This window comes from Mercenaria mercenaria, chromosome 9, assembly GCF_021730395.1.
Source record: "Mercenaria mercenaria strain notata chromosome 9, MADL_Memer_1, whole genome shotgun sequence".
NCBI lineage: Eukaryota > Metazoa > Mollusca > Bivalvia > Venerida > Veneridae > Mercenaria > Mercenaria mercenaria.
In genome coordinates, this window is record NC_069369.1 from 82,189,463 (window position 1) to 82,216,537 (window position 27,075).

The 27,075-nt window shown below is 35.7% G+C and overlaps 1 protein-coding gene across 2 annotated transcripts; it reads right to left on the minus strand.

Moving 5' to 3' along the window:
• Positions 1-1,398: 1,398 nt before the first annotated feature.
• LOC123547603 (uncharacterized) lies at positions 1,399-25,853 on the minus strand. Of its 2 annotated transcripts, none has more exons than XM_053551892.1 (10): positions 25,717-25,853; positions 25,001-25,072; positions 23,370-23,762; positions 19,906-20,091; positions 12,790-13,106; positions 11,578-12,142; positions 11,110-11,318; positions 10,848-10,942; positions 4,541-4,666; positions 1,399-4,224 (listed from the first exon to the last, which is right to left on the minus strand). In XM_053551892.1, the coding sequence occupies exons 2-7, from the start codon at positions 25,035-25,037 to the stop codon at positions 11,185-11,187; spliced, it is 1,632 nt and encodes a 543-aa protein (XP_053407867.1). In that variant the 5' UTR covers positions 25,038-25,072; positions 25,717-25,853; the 3' UTR covers positions 1,399-4,224; positions 4,541-4,666; positions 10,848-10,942; positions 11,110-11,184. The 2 variants fall into 2 exon arrangements, with proteins under 2 accessions (XP_053407867.1, XP_053407866.1); XM_053551891.1 differs by having other exon boundaries at positions 1,402-4,224; positions 19,906-20,094.
• Between the last annotated feature and the right edge of the window lie 1,222 nt (positions 25,854-27,075).

The following is a 27,075-nucleotide window of genomic DNA, read 5'->3' on the forward strand; positions in this document are numbered from 1 at the left end:
TAACATGGACTCCTGGCTGACTGCTTCAACATGCACCTCAAGCTGACTGGTTTATGATGCAACGCAAGCTGACTGGTTTAACATGGACCTCTAGCTGACTGGTTTAACATGGGCATCAAACTGACTGGTTTAACCTGAACCTTAATATGACTTGTTTAACATGGACCTCAGTCAGTCTGGTTTATCATGGGCGTCAGGCTGATGATTGGTTTAACATGGACCTTATACTGACTGGCTTAACGTGGACCTCAGGCTGACTGGTTTAACATGGGCCTCAGACTAACTGGTTTAACATAGACCCCTTGCTGACCGGTTTAAATGGACCTCAAGATAGCTTGTTAACATGGACCTCAAGCTGACTGGTTTAACAAAGGCCTCAGGCTGACTGGTTTTAACATAATAGGTTTAACATTAACCTAAAGCTGACTGGTTTATCACGGACCTCACGCTGACTGGTTTAACATGAACCTCAGACTGACTGGTTAACATGGGCCTCAGACGGACTGGTTAAACACTGTCCTCAAGCTGACCGGTTTTAATAGACATCAAGCGGACATGTTTAACATGAACCTCAGAGTGACTAGTTAAGACTGGTTTAACATGAACCTCAGGTCGACTTGTTTAATATAGACCTCCAGCTGATTGGTTTAATGTTGACCTCAGACTGACTTGTTTAACATGGACCTCAAGCTGACTGGATTCACATGGGCCTCAGGCTTATTAGTTTACCATGGTCCTGAGCCTGATAAGTTCTTACTCCAGAACCAGCTGTTACAGACAAGAAAAAAACTTACTATGTCCTTAATCTAAAACAGTAGATAAGATATAGTAGCGCATTTTCTTAGTCGCAACGTTAACGTGACGTCATATTAGCATAAAGCGTGTTTTAACAGAAACAAGCATATTTGAACTGGAAGTCTCAAAGGTCAGGAAAGTATTCCTGCTACACACTCATATGCACCATCTATCCTCTTTGTACTTTTTTACAATTATAAATATTTCCATAATAATAAAAACTGTATTGTATAGGCATCTTTTGAAAATTTAAGACGCTTTCGCATAAACAAATGCTGTAACCTTAATAAAGAAAATAGCGAAAGCTTACACTAATTGAATCTTTGGTAACTGGGCTAGAATATATCATTCTTAAATGCATTGCCTTGTCGATTTATTTTCATAATCTGAATCGGACGACTTCGATGGCTCTTTGCCATTTTGGATGTGTTAATAACATGAGGTTGCTAGCGTTCGATCATTGCTAGGTTAATCTGAACATCAGTACTGATATAGTATAACTTTAGAACGTTGTGTGATTTGCCTGATCCTTAATGTAATTGAGCTCTAAGTTAATAGCATGTGAAAATCATTGGTATACGAATTATTTAGGCATGATTTTATGCATGACATATATAGCTTTCAGTTGCTCTACGGTTCAATAAAGGGCATTCAATGTAGTTTGTCAGCTAGTCTAAGACATAGTTGCCTTAGCAATTGCTCAAGATATATATGGCGTATCACCATATCTCGACTAACTTTTTAATTCGTCTACATTTCCCGTTCTAACGTTGTTTTACATGGAAGGCACAAAATATTAAGGGTTCAAATATAAATGCATGTGGCATATTGAAAACAAAAACCGTTCGTCCCGCGAACCATGCCTGTTTCATTCTGCCCCACCAATCTAGTCATACGTTCCGCCAGCTTAGATGACAAATGACTGCAGGCTGACTGTTTAACGCCACTAATATTTTGGTGTAAGATACGCCGAGCTTAAAAGAGTTCCGATGTCTATGTTTTGAAATTCGGCTGCATCGCACAACTAATTAGTCGCTAAACTGTATATATTGATATTTTATTTACTTAGAAGAAATGTAAATACAATTTATTCTTAGAATTCATAAAGGTTATTCAGTCACAGTAGGAATAGATATCGAAAAACAAAGAAAATTAACACAACTTCTCGACAGCGATGCTGTAATGTATAAATGACCTTAACTAAACAACACGATGACTGTTCATGATTTCGATCATTCAAAGCGTCTTAAGCGGTTTATTTCTTTAAGGATTGATTTTTCTACTTTACGTATGTTCGTTGCAAAATTATATGTTTTCGTATTGATTTTGCCAAAAGTCAACACTCGCAATATGTAAAATTTAACGATAGTTCACCATTTAAAAACGGAAAGAGTGACCTTAAGTTATTTTACTTACTTAATGAAATTTGAAAGGGGGGAATATTTTATTGAGATTGTAATATTTATTGTTATTTTTTGTATTAGTAATGTATACACATATACAAGCTATATTTACAGAACATGAAATTAACAACCAGAGATTTCCTAGAATATGATAACAAGAGGTCCAAATGGGCCTGAATTGCTCACCTGAACAACCTTAACCATCTGCCTTTACTTCTAACTAAGTTTGGTGAAAATCCTTTAAGCTGTTCATTAAAACAAAAGTTTTTTTTCTATATTTTGCTGTCACGCACCAAAAACGCGCAACCATCAGAAGGAATCATTTAAAGGTATTTCTATTTTTAACTCTAGTGGCCCTTTAAAGGGCTCAAGTGCCCCCATTTGAACACATTTGACATAAGACCTTATAATGATGTTACAGACTAAGTTTGCTAAAGATCCATCAAGCGGTTCATGAAAAGAAGTACTTTAAAGGTTTTTCTATTTTGAGCTCCAGTGGCCCCTAAAAGGATCCAAGTGCTCCCAATCGAACAAACATGGCAAAGGACCTTTTAATGATGCTCAAGACAAGGTTTGATGAAAAACCATTCAGGAGTTAATGAGAAGAAGTTAGTCATAGGTATTTCTATTTTTAACTCTAGCAGCTCTTAAAAAGGGGCCAAATGTCTCCAATTGAACAAATTTGTTAAAGAACCATAAAATGATGCTACAATTCAAGTTTGATGAAGATACACCAAGCGGTTCATGGAAAGAAGTCATTTAATGGCATTTCTAGTTTTAACTCTAGTGGCTCCATTAGAAAGGAGTTTATAGTGATGCTGCAGACCAAGTTTGATGAAAATTCATTGAGTGGTTCATAAGAAATAAGTAATAAGTAATTGTTAAATGGTAATTTTATTTTTAGCCCTAGCGGGTCCTAAAAGAAGCCAACTGTCCCCATTTGAATACAACTGAGAGGCTTTCTAATGATGCAGCGAGCAAAGTTTGATGAAGATCCATTAAGTGGCTCATGAGAAAAGGTATTTCCACTTGCCAATCGAATAAATTTAAGGAAGGACCTTATATTGATCCTCTAGACCAGATCTGATGAAAAGCAATCAAGCGGTTAATAATAAGAAGTTGTTGAAAGGTATTTCTATCGAGCAGCCCCGAAAAGGGGCTAAGTGCCCCAAACTGAACAAAGTTGGTGAAGGACCTTATGATGATTCTAAAAATCAAGTTTAATGAAGATCCATAAAGTGGCTTATGAGAAGGAGTCGTTTAAAGGCATTTCTAAAATTGGGAGAAGACCTTATAATGATGCTACAAACCAAGTTTGATAAAGATCCATCCAGCAGTTCATGAGAAAAAGTTGTCAGAAGGTATTTCTAACTCTAGCCGCCCCTAAAATGGGCCAAGTGCCCCCGTATGTATAAAATTGGGAGAAAATCTGATAATTATGCTATAAACCAAGTTTAAAGAAGATCCATCAAGCGGTTCATGAAAAGAAGTCGTTTCAAGGTATTACTAATTTTAGCTCCAGCGGCCATTAAAAGGGGCCAAGTGCCTCCATTTGAATGAATGTATTAATGGTGCAGACCAAGATTGATGACGATCCACCAAGCGGTTCAAGAGAAGAATATCTATAAATGTTTTTTTTTCTATTTTTAGCTCTGATGGCCCCTTAAAGGTGCCAATGTAAACCATTTGAATGAACTTATATATAGAGGTCTATGCCAGAATGCTACTGGCCAAGTTTCGTGTAATTCTGACCAGTAATTTCAGAGTAGATGTTTACAGCAAAACTGTTGACGCAGGACGATTTAAGTTGGACGCCGGACCATCCACCTATACTAATAGCTCATCCTGAACAAAAAGTGCCATTGATAGTACACAGACTTCTATCTGCTAAAATATTTCATCATATGACCCTTATTGTCTAACATGGTATGCTTCAGTTTTTTTTATCACTTTTCCTTTTTGTGTAATAGGATATGCTTTTGGCACCTTGTTGCAGAAGTACTGTCTCAAGCTGTGTCCATTTGGTCTGAAATTAAAAAAAAATTGTAAAGAAGGTATATACATTTCAAACCTTAAACGTACGTTTATAAATATGCACTAAATAAGAAAAGTTTGATAGCCGATGTACATGTTGGTATTAGCCTTCATGGGTTGACAATATCTGCTGCAATTTTCAACTGAATGTGATATTAATTCATTATTCCGAAAAGGTCTTTTCAAGGTTTAAAAGCATTCAAAAGTATACTGCTTTACTGATGTATAGAAAATAGCGGCACGAACCATAGTCTAAAATACACTCCAGGCTGTTCCTATTTGGTCTTTGTGAGGTCAAAAAAGTTTACCTTAAGTTTGTCCAGGTAAACTTGTGCGTAACAGTCAAGTTTATGCGGTTGTTGCGCAAAAATGTTCTGGAGAATCTTTAATGAATCGTTGTGATGTAAAGCTTCAGCCATTGCAGATTCCGTGCTCTGAAAGGAAAACAGAAATTCGCAAACAATATGTAAATAAAGCAAATAATGCGGTTAAATAGTATGCCTAAATATGGTTATTATGTTATAAAATATCGAGTACGTTGATGAAGTACTATGGCATTATGAAAAAATCTATCTTGCCAAAAATTAAAACATCTGATAGGTTAATGTGTCGAGTTTCAAAAAGCATAAGTCCACCGTTACGTTAAATAATAGACCAAATTATAGGTGTGAAGGTAATGAAACAACAATGATAATGAAAATTAAATATTTCTTAAAACATAAACGTCGGTTTTGCAGACCCAGGTTAATTTATACATCTAATTTTTAAGTTCAGAAACAAGAACGCCATGACGACCTTGGATCGCTCACCTGAGTTACACCACTTGCTTGAACAGTTTCAGTAGATGATTTCGGTAGAGTGTTTTCTGACGCGAAAGGCGTGTGTATGCGTGCATGAGCGCGTGTGTGCGATGCCATAGGATACTAAGAGAAATGTGATCACACCCCACTGGCGGCCATGTTTTTGAGCAATCAAAAATAATTTGTGCACTCTTGTAAACTCTTCAGAAAGGGTCACCAAAGAAAAATTTGTGTGAAATTATTCTAAAATTGGGCCTGATGTTTCTGACAGTAACAATTAAACATTTTTAAAATTTCCACAATATACATACAGGGAAAAGTAACCACGCCCCTTGGCGCCAATCTATTTTTACAGAATCGAACTAATTTGAAGAATCTTGGTAGAGGGTCACAAAATGACCATTTGTGTACAGTCATTTTAAAATCGGATCTGCAGTTGGATACAAATAGATTTTTAAAGTTTCCACTCTATTCATGTAGGGAAAAGTGACCGCGCCCTCTGGCGGCCATATTTTTGGACGAAACGGAGAAACAGACTTGGTAGAGGGTTACAAAAAGACCATTCATTTGAAATTATTTCAGACCAGCGGTTTAGGAGATGTCGTTCGAAAATTGGTTCCTATTTTTAGCTTTAGTGGCCAAAAGAAGTGCAACCAAGTGGAACGGTTTGAACAATTTTGGAAGAAGACCGCACAAAAACATCCAGGTCAAATTACATTAACTTCAATCACACAGTTTCAGTGGAGATGTTTGAACGGAAAAGTTTTGAAGAAAAGTGTGGACGGACGGACGGAAGAACGCCCGACGGTGAGTGATCAATATAGCTTATTCCGAGCACTTTGTGCTCAGGTGAGCTAAAACATATAGGCAACCTGGGAAAACAAGTGAATGAAGTCTTGCCATGCAATACAAATTTCCCTACTGGAAGTCACCAAATTTTCTCTACTGCAGTAAAACATAATGAACTGATATCTGTCAATCATGTATAAACAATATTACACTATATGAGCCGCGCCATTAGAAAACCAACATAGTGCGTTTGCGACCAGCATGGATCAGTCTGGTCAGGATCAATGCTGTTCACTCTCAAACCCTATTGCAATTAGAAATACTGTTAGCGAACAGCATGGATCCTGACCAGCCTGCGCGAATGTTATGACACAACACCTTGACTGAAATTTGCATATACAAAAATCTACAATTGTTGACTGTTTTATAACATCTATCAATATAAGAAAGTATTTAATTTCATTTTAAGACTGGTTTGAAAATATGAGAAACAACAGCTGTCCATAAGACAGCGCGCTCCACTATTCGGCAATTTGACAGTAAAATGAATTTATGTCTCAATAAGAGACCTCTACTTTAAAAGGAAGATATACCAAAATAAAAAGTTATATCCAGAAAGCGAAGATAGATACCGAAAAACTTAAGTATGAAAAGGGCATAATTCTGTCAAAAATACAATGAGAGTTATGGGGATTGTAACCACCCATGCAGATGATGATTTTAAAGAAATGTTTTTAATTTCAAGTCAATATCTTTTAAAGTACCAAAGTTATGTCTCGAAAAAAAATAACATGAAAATAATTCCAAGATAACAACTTGGTGACCTTGACCTTGGGTATAATTGGCCCAGCCCCTGCACATACCTTGTATGTTGAACAATGTTTATGTGAAGTTACAGTAAGATATAAGCAATAGTAACAAAGATATGACAGAAAAACAAAGGTTGCCGAAAAACTTTAACCTTAAAAATAACCTAAGTTAAACACCTTGGTGACCTTGACCTTATGTATAATGGGCCCAGCCCCTGCACATACTTTGTTTGTATGTTGGACAATGTGTATGTGAAGTAACAGTAAGATATAAGCAATATAGTAACAAAGATATGACAGAAAAACAAAGGTTGCCGAAAAACTTTAACTTTAAAAATAACCTAAGTATAGCACCTTGGTGACCTTGACCTTGGGTATAATGAGCCCAGCCCCTGCACATACTTTGTTTGCTGAACAATGCTAATGTGAAGTTACAGTAAGATATAAGCAATAGTAACAAAGAAAACGAAGGTTGCCGAACAACTTTAACCAAGAAAGCTCACGCCGATGCCGACGCCGGAGCGAGTAGAATAGCATCCCTATTCTCCGAATAGTGGAGCTTAAAATGTAAGAAATCATATTAAAGGGAAGTAATTCTGAAGAAAATACACAAACATTTTTTTAATTGCGTCCATATGACTCACGAGCTTATATAAAAATATTTTCAGACTGGACAGGAAAAGATCAATGTTGACTTTTGACCTTCAGGCGTGACCTTGAACTTTGTGCTAGTGGTCTGGGTATTGTACACGGCACATTGTCTCATTATGAATAACATTTGTGTCAAGTAATATCAAAGTCCCTTAATTGAAGAAAGTTATGGACCAGAGCAGAAAAATAAATCTTATTCACTTTTGACCTCCGACAGTGGCCTTGACCTTCAAGTTAGGGATTAGAGTTTGTGTCAGACATGTTGTCGCATTATGGAAACCATTTGTGCCAAGTAATATTAAAATCTCTTCCTGGCTGACAGTTATTGACCATACTAAAAATATCGACCTTTGACCTCCAAGTGTGACATTGACCTTTGAGCTAGGGGTCTGGGCGTTGCGCATGACTTACTGTCTCATTATGGGTAACATTTGTGTCAAGTAATATCAAAGTCCCTTGATTGATGACAGTTATGGACCAGAACAGAAAAATAAATCTTATTAACTTTTGACCTCCAACAGTGACCTTGACCTTCAAGTTAGGGATAAGTGTTTGCGTCAGACATGTTGTCTTTTTATGGAAAACATTTGTGCCAAGTAATATCAAAATCTTTTCCTGGCTGGCAGAGTTATCGACCATACTAAAAAAATATCGACCTTCGACCTCCAAGTGTGGCATTGACCTTTGAGCTAGGGGTCTGGGTGTTGCGCATAACACATTGTCTTATTATGGGGCACAAATGTTCCCCATGGGATCATTGCGGGCTGTCCAAAAAGTGCAAAATTGATGATTTTGGCGTGTTATTTTTAATGGATGGGGTACAACTTTCGTTTTGATAGCTTTCTGTATTCTTGTACGGGAGTTCTGATTTTGTGATTAATTAAAAGCACAAAACATGCACACAATTAATAAAGTGGCCGCCACTCTGATTCTGCACAATAGGGAAGTGCAATATTACGACTCGCTACATGTAAGCCTGGCCGTGCCCAAAATGTTCGAATCCAAGTATACCCTGCTACCTTAAGACTGCACAGGAAAAAGACCCTGTTGGCCCTTGACCTCCAAGTGTGACCTGGACCTTTCAGCTCAGAGTCCAGGTTTTGCGAACGTCACGTTATTTCATGTAGGTGAATATTTGTGCCAACTGATTTTTAAGTCCTGTGTTGCATGACCGGACAGAAAAAAAAACCCTATAGACAAGCTAAATTTCGGGTGTTGCGCATGACACGTTTTCTGATTACAAGAAACATTTATGCCAAGTAATATTGTAATCCGTTGATTGATGACAGAGTTCTGAACCAGACAGGAAGCAGACCCTGTTCATGCAATGTTAACATCTGACTGCTAAGTGTGACATTGACCTTTGAGCTTGGGGTCTGAAAGTTGTGCACGACACATTGTCGTATTATGGGGTACATTTATGTCAAGTAATATTAAAATCGCTTTATGGATGGCAGAGTTACGGACCAGACAGTGTCACAAATTGACATACGGACCTTATTTATCTGTAGTGTAAATGCAGGTAGTGCATCATCTTTTTGTAAATTTTTGAGTTATTGAGGTAAATGTCAGATTTCACGCATAAAATACCTCTAATGTTTTTCTGTATTTCATAACTTAAATTTCCATGTAAATTTCATTAAATTCGGTTCAGTAATAAGGAATTTAATATTTTATAAACTTCAGTAATTTATGTTTTTATCCCCAAAACCACTATAATGGGCCTCAAATTGTCAATTTCAATCCGCGCCAAAGTAGTCAGTTTTCCCGGCTATATCGTGAATCCCGTGGAAATACAAATAGTCGGAGTCCACGGCTTAGCCGTAAATCCCATGAAATTTAGTATTTGGCGGGACATTACCCTTTAAATAGACTGGACTAGATATGCCTTGCGCACACCACCTTCCGACATTATAGACGAATCTATGTCTGATTAATTGTTCTTGCTAGAAATTTATGCTCGATCGAGGTAAGAAATTTATTTGTTAGATTTTTGTATGATTTTTGTATTACGATTTTTATTTGGTAAATTTTTGTTCATTCTACAGAATTCTGTAACATTTACTTTTCGGCATATGATTTTAGCTAGTTTCGGTATGTCAGGATAATTTATTAAATTTTTCAGACTTTTGTAAATTATTTCGAAAGAGGAATCTAAATGTTTCGTTTATATAAGATGTAAAATTTGTACTGAAATTTGTAACATGATATTTATAACGTACTATGTTTTAAAAACTTATGTCAAACATTTCGTTGTTATGGAACGCCGATATTGTATTGCACTGTAATGTATAAATCTATATGGCAAGTCTAGTACTGTGTATGTAATATATTATTGTAATTTGAGATATTATGCCAGTCTATAGCATATACATACAATCGTTTTGTTGTATGGCATTTAATGCTATATGGATGCCAACTATGATATAACGTTTGATTTACATTGAATTTTGTTAATTTGTAGTTGTAAATAATAGCTGCAGTTTATCGTTTCCGTATCTATAATGTTTCATCATAAACTTTTCATATCTTTTTCATACAATGTTAGTCTTTTAAGTAAGTAAGTTTTGTAATAATGGAAGTAATTAGTGACGTATTTTAATCACGTGACGTCTGAACTTAGTAGCACATATATTTTGTATAAGTAGCACGTATTATTTATGGGAGCCTACGGAGGTATGGTGTACCCAAAGGAGCAGTTTTATGCCCTGACTCATTTGTTTTGCTATGGTGCTTACCATATGTTATATATTTTAGCTTCTTCCGCCAGACGATTTTACCTGGTGATGTCATAACCCGGAAGTACAATGCCCGAGGTTCACTTGTCTTCACTCGCCTGGATGTGATTTTCCCAGCGCAGAGCTTTCGTCCCATGGTTGTGCCGTAAACCGCAAAGACGCTGATTTTTGTTATCCTCTGAAGTCAGCTCAGGGATGCAATCACCTACCACCATAGGGAGCCAAAACCGAATCAACGTATTCACGGTTTAAATGGACTTGATTTAAAGATACGTCATATATTGTTTGTGCTACTTAAAGTTCGCATTTAAATGAAAGAACTGTGCCACGTCACATAAAATGGAAGTGTCGGACTTTGTATCTAGAGATACTGAACTTTGATTTTTTTTCTTCTTCCTTTTTATAAACAGATTTTTTTTCATATCATCTATTCATTGTTCATAATCATCTTATGTAAATGAATTTGTAAATATTGTAAAGGGTGTTGATTTGTTCTGATGGTTACTGTCGCCGGTACGGCCCGTCCTGTCAGACAGGAAAAAAGCCATCTTGACCTTTGACCTCCAAGTGTGTCCTTGGCCTCTGAGCTAGAGGTCCGGCACGAAGCGTCTTATTATGAGGGACATTTGTGCTAAGTAATATCAAAATCCTTTGATGAATGACAGAGTTATGGATCGGACACGAAATTCCAGACGGAATGACGGATGGACGGTGAAGCGCAATCCTATAGTCCCCGAAACGGGTTTTCAACCAGTAGGGGATTCATGTAACTGACGAACATGTAATAGCGCTCAAATATGAACGTCAACATAACTTATATATATTTACCTGCAACACGTTCAGGGCATTGTCAATATCATCTTTTGACATATGGAGGAAATCAGTCACCTCCTGAAGGACTTGTGATGCTTCACTTAGTTTATCTGAAAACACAATTTAGCATTCCAGTGTCGGTCGCAATGATGAATATGTCACTAACATCAAATTACATTTCTCTTTCTTCACTGGACAATCTGCAAGAGTAAAGCGGGTATAGTGGGTTAAGGAATTATGCATGACCGATACTTTACAGAATACGCTATAGGTATACCTGTACTGTTCTTCAATGTTGCAACTTCAGATTCCAGTGACGTTCTTTGGCCGTCAAGAGAGGCTTTCTTCGATCTTAGTGTTTGGACTTTGTTTCTCTTAGCCGCTGCCTCATCCCGAAGACGTCTAGCGTTTCTCTCGCAATCTTCAGCATCATTGATGTTGATCCCCGTTTGAATGCCCGCATCCCCAGTACTATACTGGCTCCACCTAATAATAACAATTCTAAGTTTATTATTTGTTTAGGTATAAAGCTTTTTTTTAAAAAGGATTTGTGATAGTCTATCATGTCAATACATTTAAATAGACATAGGAATACATGTAGGCAATTCCTACCGTGTATGCTTCCAAAGATATTCTAATATGAACATTCTATTTATTCATAGAATGCTGCCCTTAAACAATTGATTTTATTTATTTCAAACTGTATAAAAACTGACACATTTTAAATTTTGGTAAAAACTCTTACCTGTAACTGGCGTTAACATCACACCAGCAAGTCCACCAAAGATGCCCCCGATTCCAGCTCTATTTTCTTTCCTCCTAGCAGCATGCCTTAAATCACGAGCCCTTTCGACTAATTCTGCTGCTCCATTTTCTGTAGTACAGGCCTCATCATGATGCGCCTTTATACTGGCATCTAGATTTTCGATTTCAAAGCGAATAGTTGATATTTTTGTACGCCTTGTGAACAATTCAGATTCGTGCGCTGTCTTCCGTCCTCTACATGATTCGACGTTGCTATGAATATCTGCCTGAAGACTAATGATCTGCTGCTTATTTGCTTGCAGCGCTCGTGTCGCAGCATTTAAAGAACTTTGCATATTTGTGATCAAGACGTCACTTGGAGACAATGACGTCATTAAGAACGATTTATCTAAAACCCGAGAGCCTTCGTCAGTCATGGTTTCTTTTACGGAGTTTGCAGCAGCGATGGTTCTTTCCGAAATGTCTTTGATATTTTCCTCGATATCAGCATCATAGCCCAACTTTAATGACAGGGGACTCAATTTTGCCGACACAGCCAGCAGTCGCTGTAAAAAGGACAATGAGCACACTAATAAGACCTTGTATTAATAATCAGAAAAAACACGGCAATCGTGTTTTGGAAAATTATTGAAATATAAAATACTCACGGATTATAACATGTTAAACAGGAAATGAACAATGTCCCTTAGCAATTTTGGCATAACATATTCCTTTCAGTTCCGATAATTTCTTCTTTGCGGTATTTGATTACCTAATTTTGTTAAGAACAACAATATAACAGAACAACATATCATTTTTGTCGTGTTGGCGCCCATCCCCGCCTCCCCGACGGCACAAGAGCATTTTGTAGCTCCGCGTACATAAATTCACGGTTGATCGCTCTAACAGTTTATGAGAAAGGCAGTTTAAACATTTTCTTTAACCAATTTAATGCAAAGTCTATATTCGTGAATGGGGATAAACAATTTATATGTTTTTATTCTCTACTTTGATGTAACGTACGCAAACATTAGATAGTGATTTATTATTTCTGTGAATAAAAGATTGATAGGGTATTCAGTACTAATATCACGAGTGTGTAGTAAAAGTGATTTGATTATCCTTTTCCGAGGCAGTATTCTGTGAAAAATACGAGAACTAAAAACATTGCTGAGGTATTTTATTTAAACAAATAATCATTTACATTGCTTACTGAATAAACATGCTTCTCTTCAGAATTTTCCTGCGATATCAGACAAACGTCTTTGCTCACATTTGTTGAAGAGAGATCGTCCTTTGAAGTACTTGGTTCAGCCTCCATGAGCAATGTTGGTGTACCGGTATCGGAAATCTTCTTTCCGGAATATGATTTTTCTGCTTGTTCCATATTTACAAGTGAGATTTCCATTTCTGTTTCGTTAACTTCACAACCATTGTCGTTTAATACACTAGCATTGTTCTCTGTTTTGTCATTGTTTTCAGCCTGGTTTTCATTGTAGTCATCCTCATCTAGTTCTGAGTACTCGGAATCTAAAAATGTGTCTTTCATTGTATTATTGCTATTTTGAAAACTTATATATACTTATATATACTTATATACTAGAAGCCATGTACAAAGATTATTATTATTATTATTATTACTATTATACCAGATTTTTTAATAGCGCCCTTTTCATGATAAACACATTCAAAGGCGCTTTACATATAGCAACTGCAGCCACACAGGGCGCGAAATCATCCTCTACTAGTACAGACAGCGATCTGACCAGAGGGACAGAGTGAGATAAAGCCCCCAGAACAGACAGAGAGAACTTTTCAGATTCAGACGTGTCCGGCTAACTTAGCCCAGCTTTTTTTCGAATAGACAGTCTGGTTCTTTAACGTGCCCAGTGTATAGCACCGATACACGCGAAGCTGTCTTTCCTGGGAAGATCCAGTACAGGCTTTTAGTTAGGTGGGAGACACTCAAGAGCATCTCAGAAATTTTCAGTGCCTGGACCGGGATTCGAACCCCGTACCTCTGGATGGACAGTCAAGCGTGTTACCACTAGACCACCGGCCCACCTATATTGTACCTTTTTGACATTCTTTAACTGGGGTCATTTTAGAAAAAAATACGAGCATCTCTTAAATGTTTGTGTATATCTGCAGTTAATTGTTGATAAAAAAATAAGAACTTAACACTGTATTTGATAGAATGTATATTTCGACGTACATACAGACTGGGAAAGTGTATAGCAGAAGTTTTGCGTTGCAAAACTGTTACAGAACTGTAAACAAACATAATCTAGATTTATCCCCCAAAATTTCTACTCTGAATTCAGAAGTAAGGTTATTTTTTCTTATTTAGCATGGTAGCTGGTGAAAGTCCACAAACTACCTAGTTCCTGTGCCCGCGAAATGTTGTATAAACCTTCCAGTCGATAATGATTCAGCAGTGTATCAATGACGTTATAACACTAAAATGGCTGCCCTTATGCTTAGCCATTTTCTTAAGTTTATAACTACCACAATTTATAAATAGTGGTCATATGTAAGTTCGCAATCTAAATGGTTGTAGAAGTACAAGTTTAACTGCGAGAGTAGGCCTAACTACAGGGGTATTTTCGGACATGCGAGTGGTTTCTTAAATGTTGTACTTGTTATTTCAAGTGCACATTTTATCTTGGCGATCGAAGCAATATTTCATGCATTCGAGAAAGAAATTGCACTCAAAATGTGATGTCGAACGCTCGTTCGCTCGCGATGTCAAGCGCTCGAGGTCTACAGTAGAAGTATTAAACACTATCTCCGGCATTCTCATCCATCATAGTAAAGGCCATTTATGAAAAAAGGGGAAAAAACTCGCAAAGAATTTATTTTTGGTGAAAGCATTATACAATATGTATGTAACAGCATACTGAAAGTATAGAATGTTATCATGGTGCAAAATGCATTTTTTGGGGTAAAAAGTTTAAAAATATAATTGAAATTGTGAATTTCTGGAATCGGCCCATAATGATGTCAATATTTTTATTAAGAAAGCAAAATTTTGCATGGTAGTAGACAATCATAACACAAAAATATTAAGCTCATGACTATTTAAAAAAAAAATCCAATATGGCCGCCAAAATCCAAGATGGCCGCCATTAAAATCTCATTTCACAGGAAAACCGTTTAAGTATGTCACAAAGTTCAAATAGTGTGAAAAATGACCAGCATCATAGAAGATACACACATTTTATTTCAAAACACACAAACTTCAGTCTTAAACAAATTCAAGATGGCTTCTCAATTCCAAGATGGCCGCCACAGGGTCATTTAGACAATACAGACCCCGAATAAGAAAATGCCCCTAAAAATGGTTTGACTGAAAATATTTTTCTTGCATCAAACATGACCCCCATTTTTCTGATTTTTATTCAGCACTGACAATATTCATCAAGAGAATGTAACATACAGACATTTAAAGTAGGTCCTAATGTGAGCTACAGCCATTGGAAATATGACAATTTTATATAGAATAACGAAGAACAGCTATTTAGTGTGCTGTAACATACAAGGGTACATTGGTAAAAATTGAAATCTTGCCAGATGAGGATGGGAAATGTCTACTTTGATTAGAATTTGATAGAAGATGGCAAATTTATTGAGTTTTGCATAAAATATTGATAAACACAAAAAGACCACATTTTCAATGTATTTGTGTGTATGCACAGTACTTTTTCTCAAATTTTGGTATCCTAACAATTGCTAATTTCTAGTAGTTAGAGGTACAGTTGGACATATTTTACAGTTTAAATGTGTAATTTGCCCTGATATTGTAGCAGATCACAGTAGAAAATGACAAAACAGGGCAAAAGTAGGCTACAGTTATGATAACTGAATTGCCATAAAACCTTAGAAATTGTTGGTATAAACTAAAACCTTGTATTTAGGTTGTTTGTACATTTCAAATGAAACTGGCACAGTCTTAGAGAAAAAAGTTTTTCTTATAGGCATACAGACACTTAATAGGAAAATGGTCAATAAATCGTAGTCGCATAATGGCGGAGTCACATAGTCCTCATTTTTTGCTCTTTAGAGCTATTTTCCTTATTTTCTTTGCAATATTTGCTGAAATCAAATGATAGATCTATGCCTGACATATAGGTAGCATTTTCATAATAAAATAATAACACTACAGAATGTGTCATGTTGACTTAGATCATACACTACCACTATAGGGATCTCATTGTTTAGCTAATTTTGCAGTTTGTGTGTTTGACTAAAAATATTTTTTCTGCATCAAGCCTGACCCCTGCTTTCCTTTTTCATTTTATTCAGTATTGACAATATTCTGCAAGAAAATATAAGTTACAGACATTTAAAATAGGTCCTGATGTGCCCTGTAGTCATTGGGAATATGTGAATTTTATAAAGAATAAAAAAAGAACAGCTATTAAGTGTGTCATAACCTTTAACAAAAACATTAATTGAATACATTTTACTAAAGTACGATTCGCAATAGCATAGAAATCTATATCATAACAACACTTCCACATGGCATATGTAAATATCAGGATACGAGTTATATGACACAGGAAAATGCTTACGCCTTTAGTATCTAGAACAATGTAATGGGTCCAATCGCTATGGTGACTGTCCTATGTTAAAACGTAGAGCTGGTGAGACCATATACAGTACCGTATAAATATTTTTTTCTCTGGCTACCTCGCCTAAATGATTCATGACTGTAATGATTTCAGGGATCAGGCGAATCACTCAATGTTTCAAACTAACAACCTTCAACTAATGATAATCAGCTCAAACGCCTATAGGCTGGGAATACTGTGTTTGACTTTTTTGAAGTTCCTGTCAGCCAATGTCTTTGAATCGACAACATACAAGTGTCCTTTCGCATAGATGTTCAGCCGGTGTTCTCTTACACGAAGCTGCAACCCAATATGATTGCCCTAACTCCTGGATGCTCAGCGCTTATATGCTATAAAATACAGCATTAAAATGACCCCCAGTGCATTGGCTGTACTTCGCCGATAACGTTGAACGTCGTTCTCTTCCTGATTCAGAAGATTACCTGTGTTCTCTTACATGAAGCTGCAACTCAGTATGATTGCCCTAACTCCTGGATGCTCAGCGCTTATATGCTATAAAATACAGCATTAAAATGACCCCCAGTGCATTGGCTGTACTTCGCCGATAACGTTGAACGTCGTTCTCTTCCTGATTCAGAAGATTACCTGTGTTCTCTTACATGAAGCTGCAACTCAGTATGATTGCCCTAACTCCTGGATGCTCAGCGCTTATATGCTATAAAATACAGCATTAAAATGACCCCCAATGTCTTGGCTGTACTCCGCCGATAACGTTGAACCTCGTTCTCTTACTGATTCAGAAGATTACCAAACCAAACGTCTCTGTCTCAGATTTCTGATGACCAGCCTGTATTTGCTATTGTCTGTCCCGTAAAGGTTTATATTTCTATGTGCTGGTCTTTATACTCAAAACCCAGTTACAATACTGCAACTCTTCTTTAGTCTCAAATGTCTTTTGTTTATATAATTTATCTGCCCTAACAGTATAGCTGCAACAGCTCTTTTTCAAGGTAATAGGATAAATTATAAGTTGAATCCTTGATGTGTGGATACATAATTACTTCAATTACATTGTAATTCATCTACTTATCTATACCCTAGCAGAGGTGTGCTTTGACTGGTGCTATTAATGGAACTTGTTTCTGACTGGTCCAAATTTGAACATATTTTACATTGAATACATGAGTACTTGATCTAACAAATAGTTGGTTCTCGTTTACTATACGATTGTATTTAACATATTGTGTTATGCTGAGATCCAGCTATGACTGTTATTAACCCAAGTCGTTCATAAGGTTATAACACATTAAATAGCAGTTCATCTTTATACTATATATAATTGACATATTTTCAATGGCTGTAGCACACATCAGGATCAATTTAGAATGTCTGTAACTTACATTTTCTTGATGAATATTATCAGTGCTGAATAAAAATCAAAAGAAAAGCGGGGGTTATGTTTGATGCAAGAAAAATATTTTCAGTCAAACACACAAATTGCAAAATCAGCTGAAAATGAGACCCCAGATTGTAGTGGTGGTGTATGATATGTTTCCATGACAAATTCTGTCTTGTTATTATTTCATTGTGAAAATGCTACCTACATGTAAAGCATAGATCTTTCATGTCATTTCAGAAAAATAGTTGCAAAATATAAGGAAAATAGCTCTACAGAACAAAAAAAAAAAAAGAAGAAAAAGGCTGAGGACTATTTGAATCTACCATATTTTTCGTGCCATTTTCCTATTTAATGAAAACGAAAATTAACTGTAAACACCTTTTAATGTAATTTTGCCTCAAAACTATGATTATCATATGGGAAATGATATTACTAAGAAAGAAAAGTACCCATACTCATATATTTTGTTAATAAATAGGGAAGTTATCGCTGCTTTACGACAACTTCTACTGCCGAATGACTCGGCAATTTTATCTGTATACTTCACTGTTGCCTCGTATTGAATCTGCTGGCAGTATGTTTTCCATCTTAGGTAAACTACATACTGTTACTAACAATAAACAGCTTATTATATGTAAAAGCAATGATATGAGACAATTTGACATAAAGTCGGCGACAATTCTGGTTTAAATGTCGTTTTTATGGCGGCCATATTGGATTTAGGACGCCATTTTGTTTTCTTCTAAATTTCTAATTAGTTTACATTTTGCACAATATAGTAATCTAATGTAGTGCCAAAGTTGAACCTCGTAAGATGCATAAATCAGTTGTTATTAGCCGATTCCAGAAATCCGCAGTTTCATTAACATTTTAAACAATTTAACCCCAAAAATAGACATTTTGCATCATGATACTTTTCTATACTTTTTATATGTTGTTGCATACATCTTGTATTATACTTACACAAAAAATCAATTCTTTGCGAGTTTTTTCCTTTATTTGGCATTTTGGCCATAAATGGCCTTTACTATCAGAGATTCGTCAGGATCCAAAAACGGACTTGGGAACCGTCGAATGCGAGAATGCTTTCGGAATAACGGCATTGTTATGGACTTTTCACAAAGTTCTGTACTACTAGGCACTTTAATGTTAGGGGTCTGATATCTCGTTAAGAATATGGTAATAACCATCTAGAGAAGTTTCATTGTGTTCTTCAATATTAAAATAATGATAACCTCTCTGCAAAAGTTCTCTGGATAATATGAAGTAGTTATTCATATAAGAAAAGAGTCATTATTAAAACTTAAAATCGACTAATATTAGGATACTTTAATTATTAAAGATCTTATGTATACAGTCGATGTGACAGAAAAATGTGGATTTAAGTAGGCACTCCTGTGTTAGACGTTATAAAATCATGAGCGAATGGTTAAAGTCATTTTCCCCTTAACGATGTTGCTCAACACTTTGCTACAAACTAACTAACGATAGGTCGATGGTTCCATCCGGGCGACGGAACATGCCTGAAATAATACTCAGATTCAAACTTATTTCATACTTTTTTACATATCCAAATTATACTATACACTGACTGGTTATAAATACTGTCTTTTTTTAACTGGATCACTGACTTCTTTCATATATTACAATGCAAACCATTATCATGCGACTTTACGAATTATTTGCAGTTCTGATAAAAGGGCGATAACTTCTATAAGAGAACTGATTTTAACCTGCAAATGATAGAATGCAGTCATCAAAATCCACAAACACTAACGGTATTTACAAATGATAAAATGCATAATCTTAGATATAGATTTGAACTTTAAAACTGGCCAATCACAAATTGATTTGATTGTTTAAGATCCTTGGGAAGCAATAACAGCAAACAGGTAAATTGATAGTAGGCTCGATTTGACTGTGTCTGTTAATGAGTGGTTATAAAATACGCAACGCCTCCATCGGCTTGAGCGGAATTCTACTATAATACACAATGAAACGTTGAAAGAACTAAATCACCCCAAAAAAATGACCAGAATAATAACAAAACTGAATCTAAAACCTTTTTGTCATGCACTATTTTAAGACTAGGTACTTGATATGTTATGCCAATTTTCTGTAAAGAATGTGTCTCTCTGTCTGTTTCCTGATAAGTGATATTTACTTGTTTAATGAAAATGAAACACTGATGTGCAATTTTGTGACAAATAGCGTTTTAGTTATACCATATAAAATTTCCTGTAAGTGCTTCTTTTACCTTTAAAGACATGGAACAAAAATACTATATTTACAATGTACTTCAGTTGGCTTCCTATGGAAAGAGTAAATAAACGTAAAAAACAGTTATAATATGAACCTTTATATTCACGAGTTATTTCAACTGTTAGTGCTTCGCCATGGTGACTTGATAGGGACTCGGCGATGCGATCGGCACTGCCAGACCATTTCGGACTGTCATTCAGGGAAAAAAATCTATATAATCCTTCTGCCGAGGAAACAGTTACTGGAATGGAAATTCCTTGGTTTTCGCCACTGTTATCATCTGCTGAAAATCGCAAATTAAAAACAAAATTTGCATCATATAATTGGTGAAAGTGTTTACATGTAACCAATTTTGATATTTGAATACTCACCTTTGTACAATACATAACATATCTGTAAATATTTAGTGCATCATTCTTCATATTACATCAGGTGCATCACAGAAATATTAGTGGTTCGTTTTGCCTACGGACCATTACAGCATCAACGATTTTTTGACATAATTTTAGCTGTACAAGTTGCGCACAATTGAATATAGTTTCGAACCATTGTTGCTATTTTACTTTACGGCATCTTTAAAGGATCAAGATGCCTTTATTGGAAACGTGGATGCCACATTTTCCGTCATGAACACAAAAGCTATTAATATGTTGTTAAATCCTATTTTCGATAAAGTCTTCCTTTTAAATTTGTCTAAGGTTTGGGTATTGATGAATATAGTAGAAAGTTTATTTGAATTCAATCGTTATAATTTTAGCTGTACAAGTTGCGCACAATTGAATATAGTTTCGAACCATTGTTGCTATTTTACTTTACGGCATCTTTAAAGGATCAAGATGCCTTTATTGGAAACGTGGATGCCACATTTTCCGTCATGAACACAAAAGCTATTAATATGTTGTTAAATCCTATTTTCGATAAAGTCTTCCTTTTAAATTTGTCTAAGGTTTGGGTATTGATGAATATAGTAGAAAGTTTATTTGAATTCAATCGTTTTGGTTATGTCCATACCTCACTATATGGCTCTAACTGTAAACATATTAAAAATAGCACTTTTCTGACCATGTAATTGTGCATATCATCTATTTGGACAGCTGTTTCATTAGTTTTAAAGCCTTGTGGAACTTTAATTTGAATTGAAACGGCGTCCGAGTAGTGTCCACCTTTGCGAAGATTAAATGCCACGTATCAGAATGTATGTGTGATGAAACAATAGGAATTCTTACGTGATTTGGATAGACAAAACGACGGCAAAGCTACAGTCACACATACGGATATGTCCGTGCGTTGAGGTACGGTGCGGATAAGATTAGTCTGTGGGTGTATAACTACGGAGCAGTACGTCTTAGTACGGGAAAAATGGCGAGAAACAGGAAACAAACAAAACAATACAGGACGCAAATAAGTACGGATAGGTACGAGGTACTACGTTGAATTACGTTTTACTGCGCCTTGCAACTTGCCCAGCGCACGGACGGGTCTGCGGTAAACTACGTTGAACTATGCTTAAGTACGAGCAGCCTCGGATAACTACGTTCGGCTACGGCGAGGTACGTAACAGCACGGATAACTACATTTAAGTACGTTTAACTACGGATGAATAAGTTTCAGTCAAGTTGGACTAAAGTCACGCTCAAATGGCTACGGTTCGCTCAAACTTTTGTGCATGTTCAAAAGTTGGAGAAACTTGCAAGTTTGGAATAAGTTTTGAATACGTTTTGACCACGTTTTGGTACGGATTAGTACGAATGACTACTCTGAGGTACGGCTCAGGTACGGATCGATACGGATTACTACGTTTCTGTCCGTAGCTAGACGTAGCTATCCGCGCCGTATGTGTGACTGGGGTATAAGGTAACTCTATATTGTTTTATTGTTTTAATTTATGAGTTGTAAGCTACAATATAGATAGAAGAGCCATTTTAAGAATATCAAACTGGAAGTTAGAAATAACAGCAAACGTTTAAGGTGGTATCAAGTTTTGAATTTCCAGTGAATGATAAAATGATAAAAAACAAAGAATATTCATTTCTTTCAAAAAATCGTTATGTCATGATTCAACCAAATAAAATCTTGTTTCCTTTTTTTCCACCCGAACACAATAGAAATACTCACGTGCCTTCAGTGAGCTCAACAAAGCAATTTCAAGCATAAATATTGATTTGGAATGTAAAGTAAGCTACACACTACAATGTCCTACCAAGAAACTTACAAAAACGATGCATATGCAGAATAGAGAGACAAAAATAATTCTGAAGGAACGTGAAAACTAATGACAAAGTTTGACAGGTGTATGGTTACTCATTACCTAATTAAGTTTGCTGTTATTTTTACCTTCCAGTTCGATTTTCTTAAAATGGCTCTTCTATATTGTAGCTTACAACTCATAAATCAAAATAATAAAAGAATACTAGTATATCGTTACCTTACTGTCGTTTTGTCTATCCAAATCACGTAAGAATTCCTATTGTTTCAGTCATTTGTCACTAATTACAGCAAGTCACAGTGTTGCAATCATACAAAACACATTCCTTATTTTCACATAGATATTCAGGATTTATCTAATAAGCACATGTATTGGAAAAAACAATTTTGATACCGATTGTGTATTGCAATAATACTAAAATATCTCAGCCGTGACGTGTCCTTAAGGCAAGAATAGTTTTAAAATTACCAACTGGTAATAGAGTATTAATTTAATGTTAATGTTATTTCAAAACTAGATAGTTATTGTAGATATAAAACTTTGTTTTGAAAAGTATTTAGATGCCATATCAAAAGACAACCTAAGAAAACAAATGACTAGTTTACGATTACGTTCACATAGTCTAGAGATATAATTAGGAAGATATGTAAATGTAGAACGGGATAACAGATTGTGTAAATTATGCAATCAAAATAGCACATTCGAATCCGAAATAGTTACACCATGAAAGAGAATCTAACCTGCGAAAATGGATTTTTCCGCAGTATAGATTGACATTCCAGCTACACTACGGACTGTAGTAATGACGAATTAGTATTAGCTGTTAGTTATGATCGTCATCAAATAACTCCATGCATAAGATTTATTGTGTTTTAGCATAAGCCAATTGATAAATAAACTGTATTCTGTTAGACAACTCCTTAATGATGCAGTAACTTAACTGATATACATCGTGTATTTTATTCCTTTCTGTTCAAATGATAGATCTGTTAGGGTGCATGGTGTATAGACCAAACTGCAGACATTTAATTGCAATTTGTAAACAGACAATAGTGCACTGAGGCCCGTCTTGTGGTACTGTTTTCAAGGGAAAAACATGATTGGAAAAAAGTCTTTAGCACATGTCGTTACTTTGTATTACCCGGACTGTTTTTCCTCAGATGATATTCGCTGTTTTTTTTTCGGAAAGAAACTAGCAATTATTATTTTAGGAGTGAATAAGGCAAGGAAATGACGCCTGTGATGCAATGAAACCCAAAAACAAAAACTAGGATCCTATGCCTAGACAAAGGGTTTAATACGAGAGGCGTTCCAAAAATAAAGCAACTGGGTTTAAAATAATTTGTACTCACTTTGGCATGCCAGAATTTCTGTCAGAGATTCCAGAGTGAAGTTTGCATGTATAGCGATTGTTTCAAATAGCTCATTTGTCATATCTGTAGAAATATTGCTGAGGATGTGTCGGAATGCTTCATTTTCAAACACTTCGATGGCATGCAGTATACCGGAAGGTGATGCACAGCTCATTGATATAATAATGCAATGTTTGTATACGTCTACATTGACGATCCCGTCGTTTTTAGCCACCCAGTCTAATATTCTGTCTATTTCATGCCGTACAATCGGCAGACCAGATGAATCTACAGCGTTTTCAATTGCCTCTTGTAAAACCTTGAAAATGTCATCCTCAGCTTTTTCAGACTTCTCTCCATCCTTACCAGTTGTGAGAAGTTTCAATTCCAATTCTGAAAGAAAACGTCCACTGATTACTATGCATGCTTATATTATAAAAAGACATTTATCCATAGTCACTATTGCATCACTGCAAGTTCAGAAAAAAAACAGAAACAATATATATCAGTCAATAGAAATACATCTTTACTCGTTACTGTAGTAAATATTTATAAGTGTTCTTCCCATGTACCTTCTCACTGTCTAAAAGAATTTGCTCTATAACACTTACTGTATTCAAACTAGTACCAGGTATTTAACGTTCAAACACTTTACTTACATTGAAGTTCGGGTTAAAAAAATTACAAGTATCCTGCAAAATGTTTCGTCACTAATGAGATTCTGTAATTTCATCCCTGTTAAAATGGTTCACCGTTCTGCAATCCTGTTTTTATCAGCTAACCAGCTAACTACAACATATGTTATAGTCGGGTAAATTCTAACTTGATTACAGGCAATGAACACTATGTGCACACTTCTGAGCCGCCACAGAGAAAGGCTAATAGAAAATATTAAGCATATCCATGTATTGCCAAAAGAAACATCAGTACGAGGAAAAACAATCGTTTTCAATTCTTGCGGACCACTTGTTTTAATGCCTTGTCCTTCCGAGTCATACAGTCATTGGACGTCGCAATAAGAACTATTTGTTTACAGAGTAAAAGTTTTCCAAGCAAAGGATGGACAGGAGTCCATCTGATTCACGACACACGGTATTAAGGCTTTCTTAGCGTAGTGTATGTTGTAAACCATCCTCCTTACTAACCTGGCATACGTCCACGCGACTTTCTGTTTGTTTCCAATGCTTCAAGTACAGAACTATATACCAGTGTCTCCGACAGATACAAAAAATAGATTATCTAACTGTATTTAAAGACTGGGCAGAAAGATTAAAGAATGTGTTTCGGTAAAAGAATCTTTGAAGACTTGCAATATAATTATCTTTGATCAAAGGCTGTACTTCAGAAATCCAACCCTAATGACAAAACGTTTTGCAGGACCGTATGTAAACTTGACAACATGTCTGCAAGATTTCTAATAGCAAAGTAAATAGAAATTAGCATCATTACAGACTGCATACCAAAAACTTTTTATTTAAAAGTCGAATGGCAATTGAATTATATATGGTAATTAAGCTGAATATATTTAGTCTACATAACAGATAACATTATTAATGCTTTACTTAGGGTATATATCTTTTCTACTGAAATTATCATTAACGTAACAAAAACACACACAATAATACACTTACTGTGGTTTCTCTTCAAGATTATTCCCTCCCTCTGCATTTGCCACAGATATCCTCTCAATTTCAAAATAGTTTCTGAAACATATAGTAGCCTGATAATTAATTTCACCGAAATAACCCTTTGCGAAATATTTCTGACAAACAATAGCTTATGCTTATGAAAGTTATCAAATTCATTGGAAACACTAGTCAACGTGTAAGAAATAAAGATATGTGGTTCTACTGATATAGTCACCCGGGTTGCTAAGCGATGATAGTAGTAAGCATATTACCGAGACGGAGTGGCGTGGAGAAAGGTGGTGGTGAGGGGGTTGAAGATTCACGATGGTTTCTGTGAGATTGTCATGACTGCTTAAGGATTACACAGACAGATGAAGACAACTTTGTCAGATAACTGAACATCATTTTATCAGTAGCAATTCTAAAACCATCGAACAAACAAAGCAGAACTCTCCCATTAAAGGTAAAAAAAAGAGCGAAGTCCCTTGACCACAAACTATAAGAGATGACGCTGAGAGAAAATAAGAATATAAATATGCTTGGTGAAAGTGGGGAAGTGTAAAAAGGGGATAGGGATTCTTTAGATATGCTACATTCTCCAAAAAGATTTTACAAAGAAGATATTTGATATTTTATGTAAGTCACAGAAACACTGATAGTTACTAAGTGTTTAGGTGGGAACTAGCCTAAAAGAATAAATGACTGATTAACCAATATACCTTTATGAACATCAGCAAGCGTTTTTATATTTGTACCACTTTGCCGAAACGGTGTAGGTATGTTTCTGACGATCGGCTACCCCCGTGTCGACTTTTACATTCTTCGATAACTTCATTCAGTTTGATTCTGTCTTCTTTATGCAAGCCTCTTGATAATGATTTCAAACTGCCAATAAGGTCCTCACGACAGTCCGCTAAACTATCGCTGTCTAAGGATAAATGAGCTGTTTCTGCATAGTTTTCTCGTGCATTTTGTATTGCTTCTATTTCGTCTCTATCTTCACTGGAGAGATTATCAAAGATAAGCAATATTACTTTTGCAATGAGGGAAATGTCCCATTCTGTTAAGGGGCTTGCTTTCGGATACAAGTAGTCTATAGAATGTTCATCAGTAATAACAGATTCAATATTAACCTTTTTTCTCTTCAGCAACGTGTCTAAACAAGCACCATGTGTGCTTAGTTCCCTGTCCATGACAGCCAAAAGAATCAGCTGCCCACCATCAAACATCAGCCTGATATATCGCTCATACCGTCCAGACTTGTCTTTGAAATAAGCGTCGAATTCTGAAAATGTGAATTAAACGTGGCAAAGATTAGAGCATCTTAAAATATAAGGCCATTTCGAAGAAGCTGCAACATGACAAAACGTAACTGATTCACTACGACGCAAAAGAAGTCACGCATCGAATTGTAAGATATCCATTGCACATCTTTCACTGAAATATCTTACCGTCTGATATTTACTTCAACTGTGGAAAATCCTTATCAAGTGTATCTAACATATATATGATATATAGCATATTTTGTAAAGTAGAGCTATATTCTCTATTATTTGTCATGCAGTAACAGTCAATTAATTTAAAACTTCCAAAAACTGTATGTAATGTGATAAAGGTGGTAAGTCACATTTAAACAACAGTTTATGACATTTTTTTCCACTTTTCGTATATATTTTTAAATATTCATTAAATGAGCAAATTATCCATTTCATAGAGTTGCATCCGTATAAGAAATGTACTGTAACTCCACCTTGGTCGAGCAATCAGCGGAGTAGTAAAATCAAATTTTGAAAATTTCTGCTGACAAAACCAAAGTTGTATAAAGCTTAACTGGATAAAAATACATATAAGTGTTACGGATCAAATGTTAATGTTTTGAACAAATACATTTCTTGACGAAATAGTAAAATATTGAAAATATTAAAAATATAAAAATTAATATTAAAAAGTGTCAATAATATGTTTACAGAAACTATATGTATAACTGTTCATATCTTAAATCTAGGATACATTTGAATTTTACGGTGATATGTCTAGGACATGCATTTATTTTTGTTTTAAGATTAAATTATCTCGTG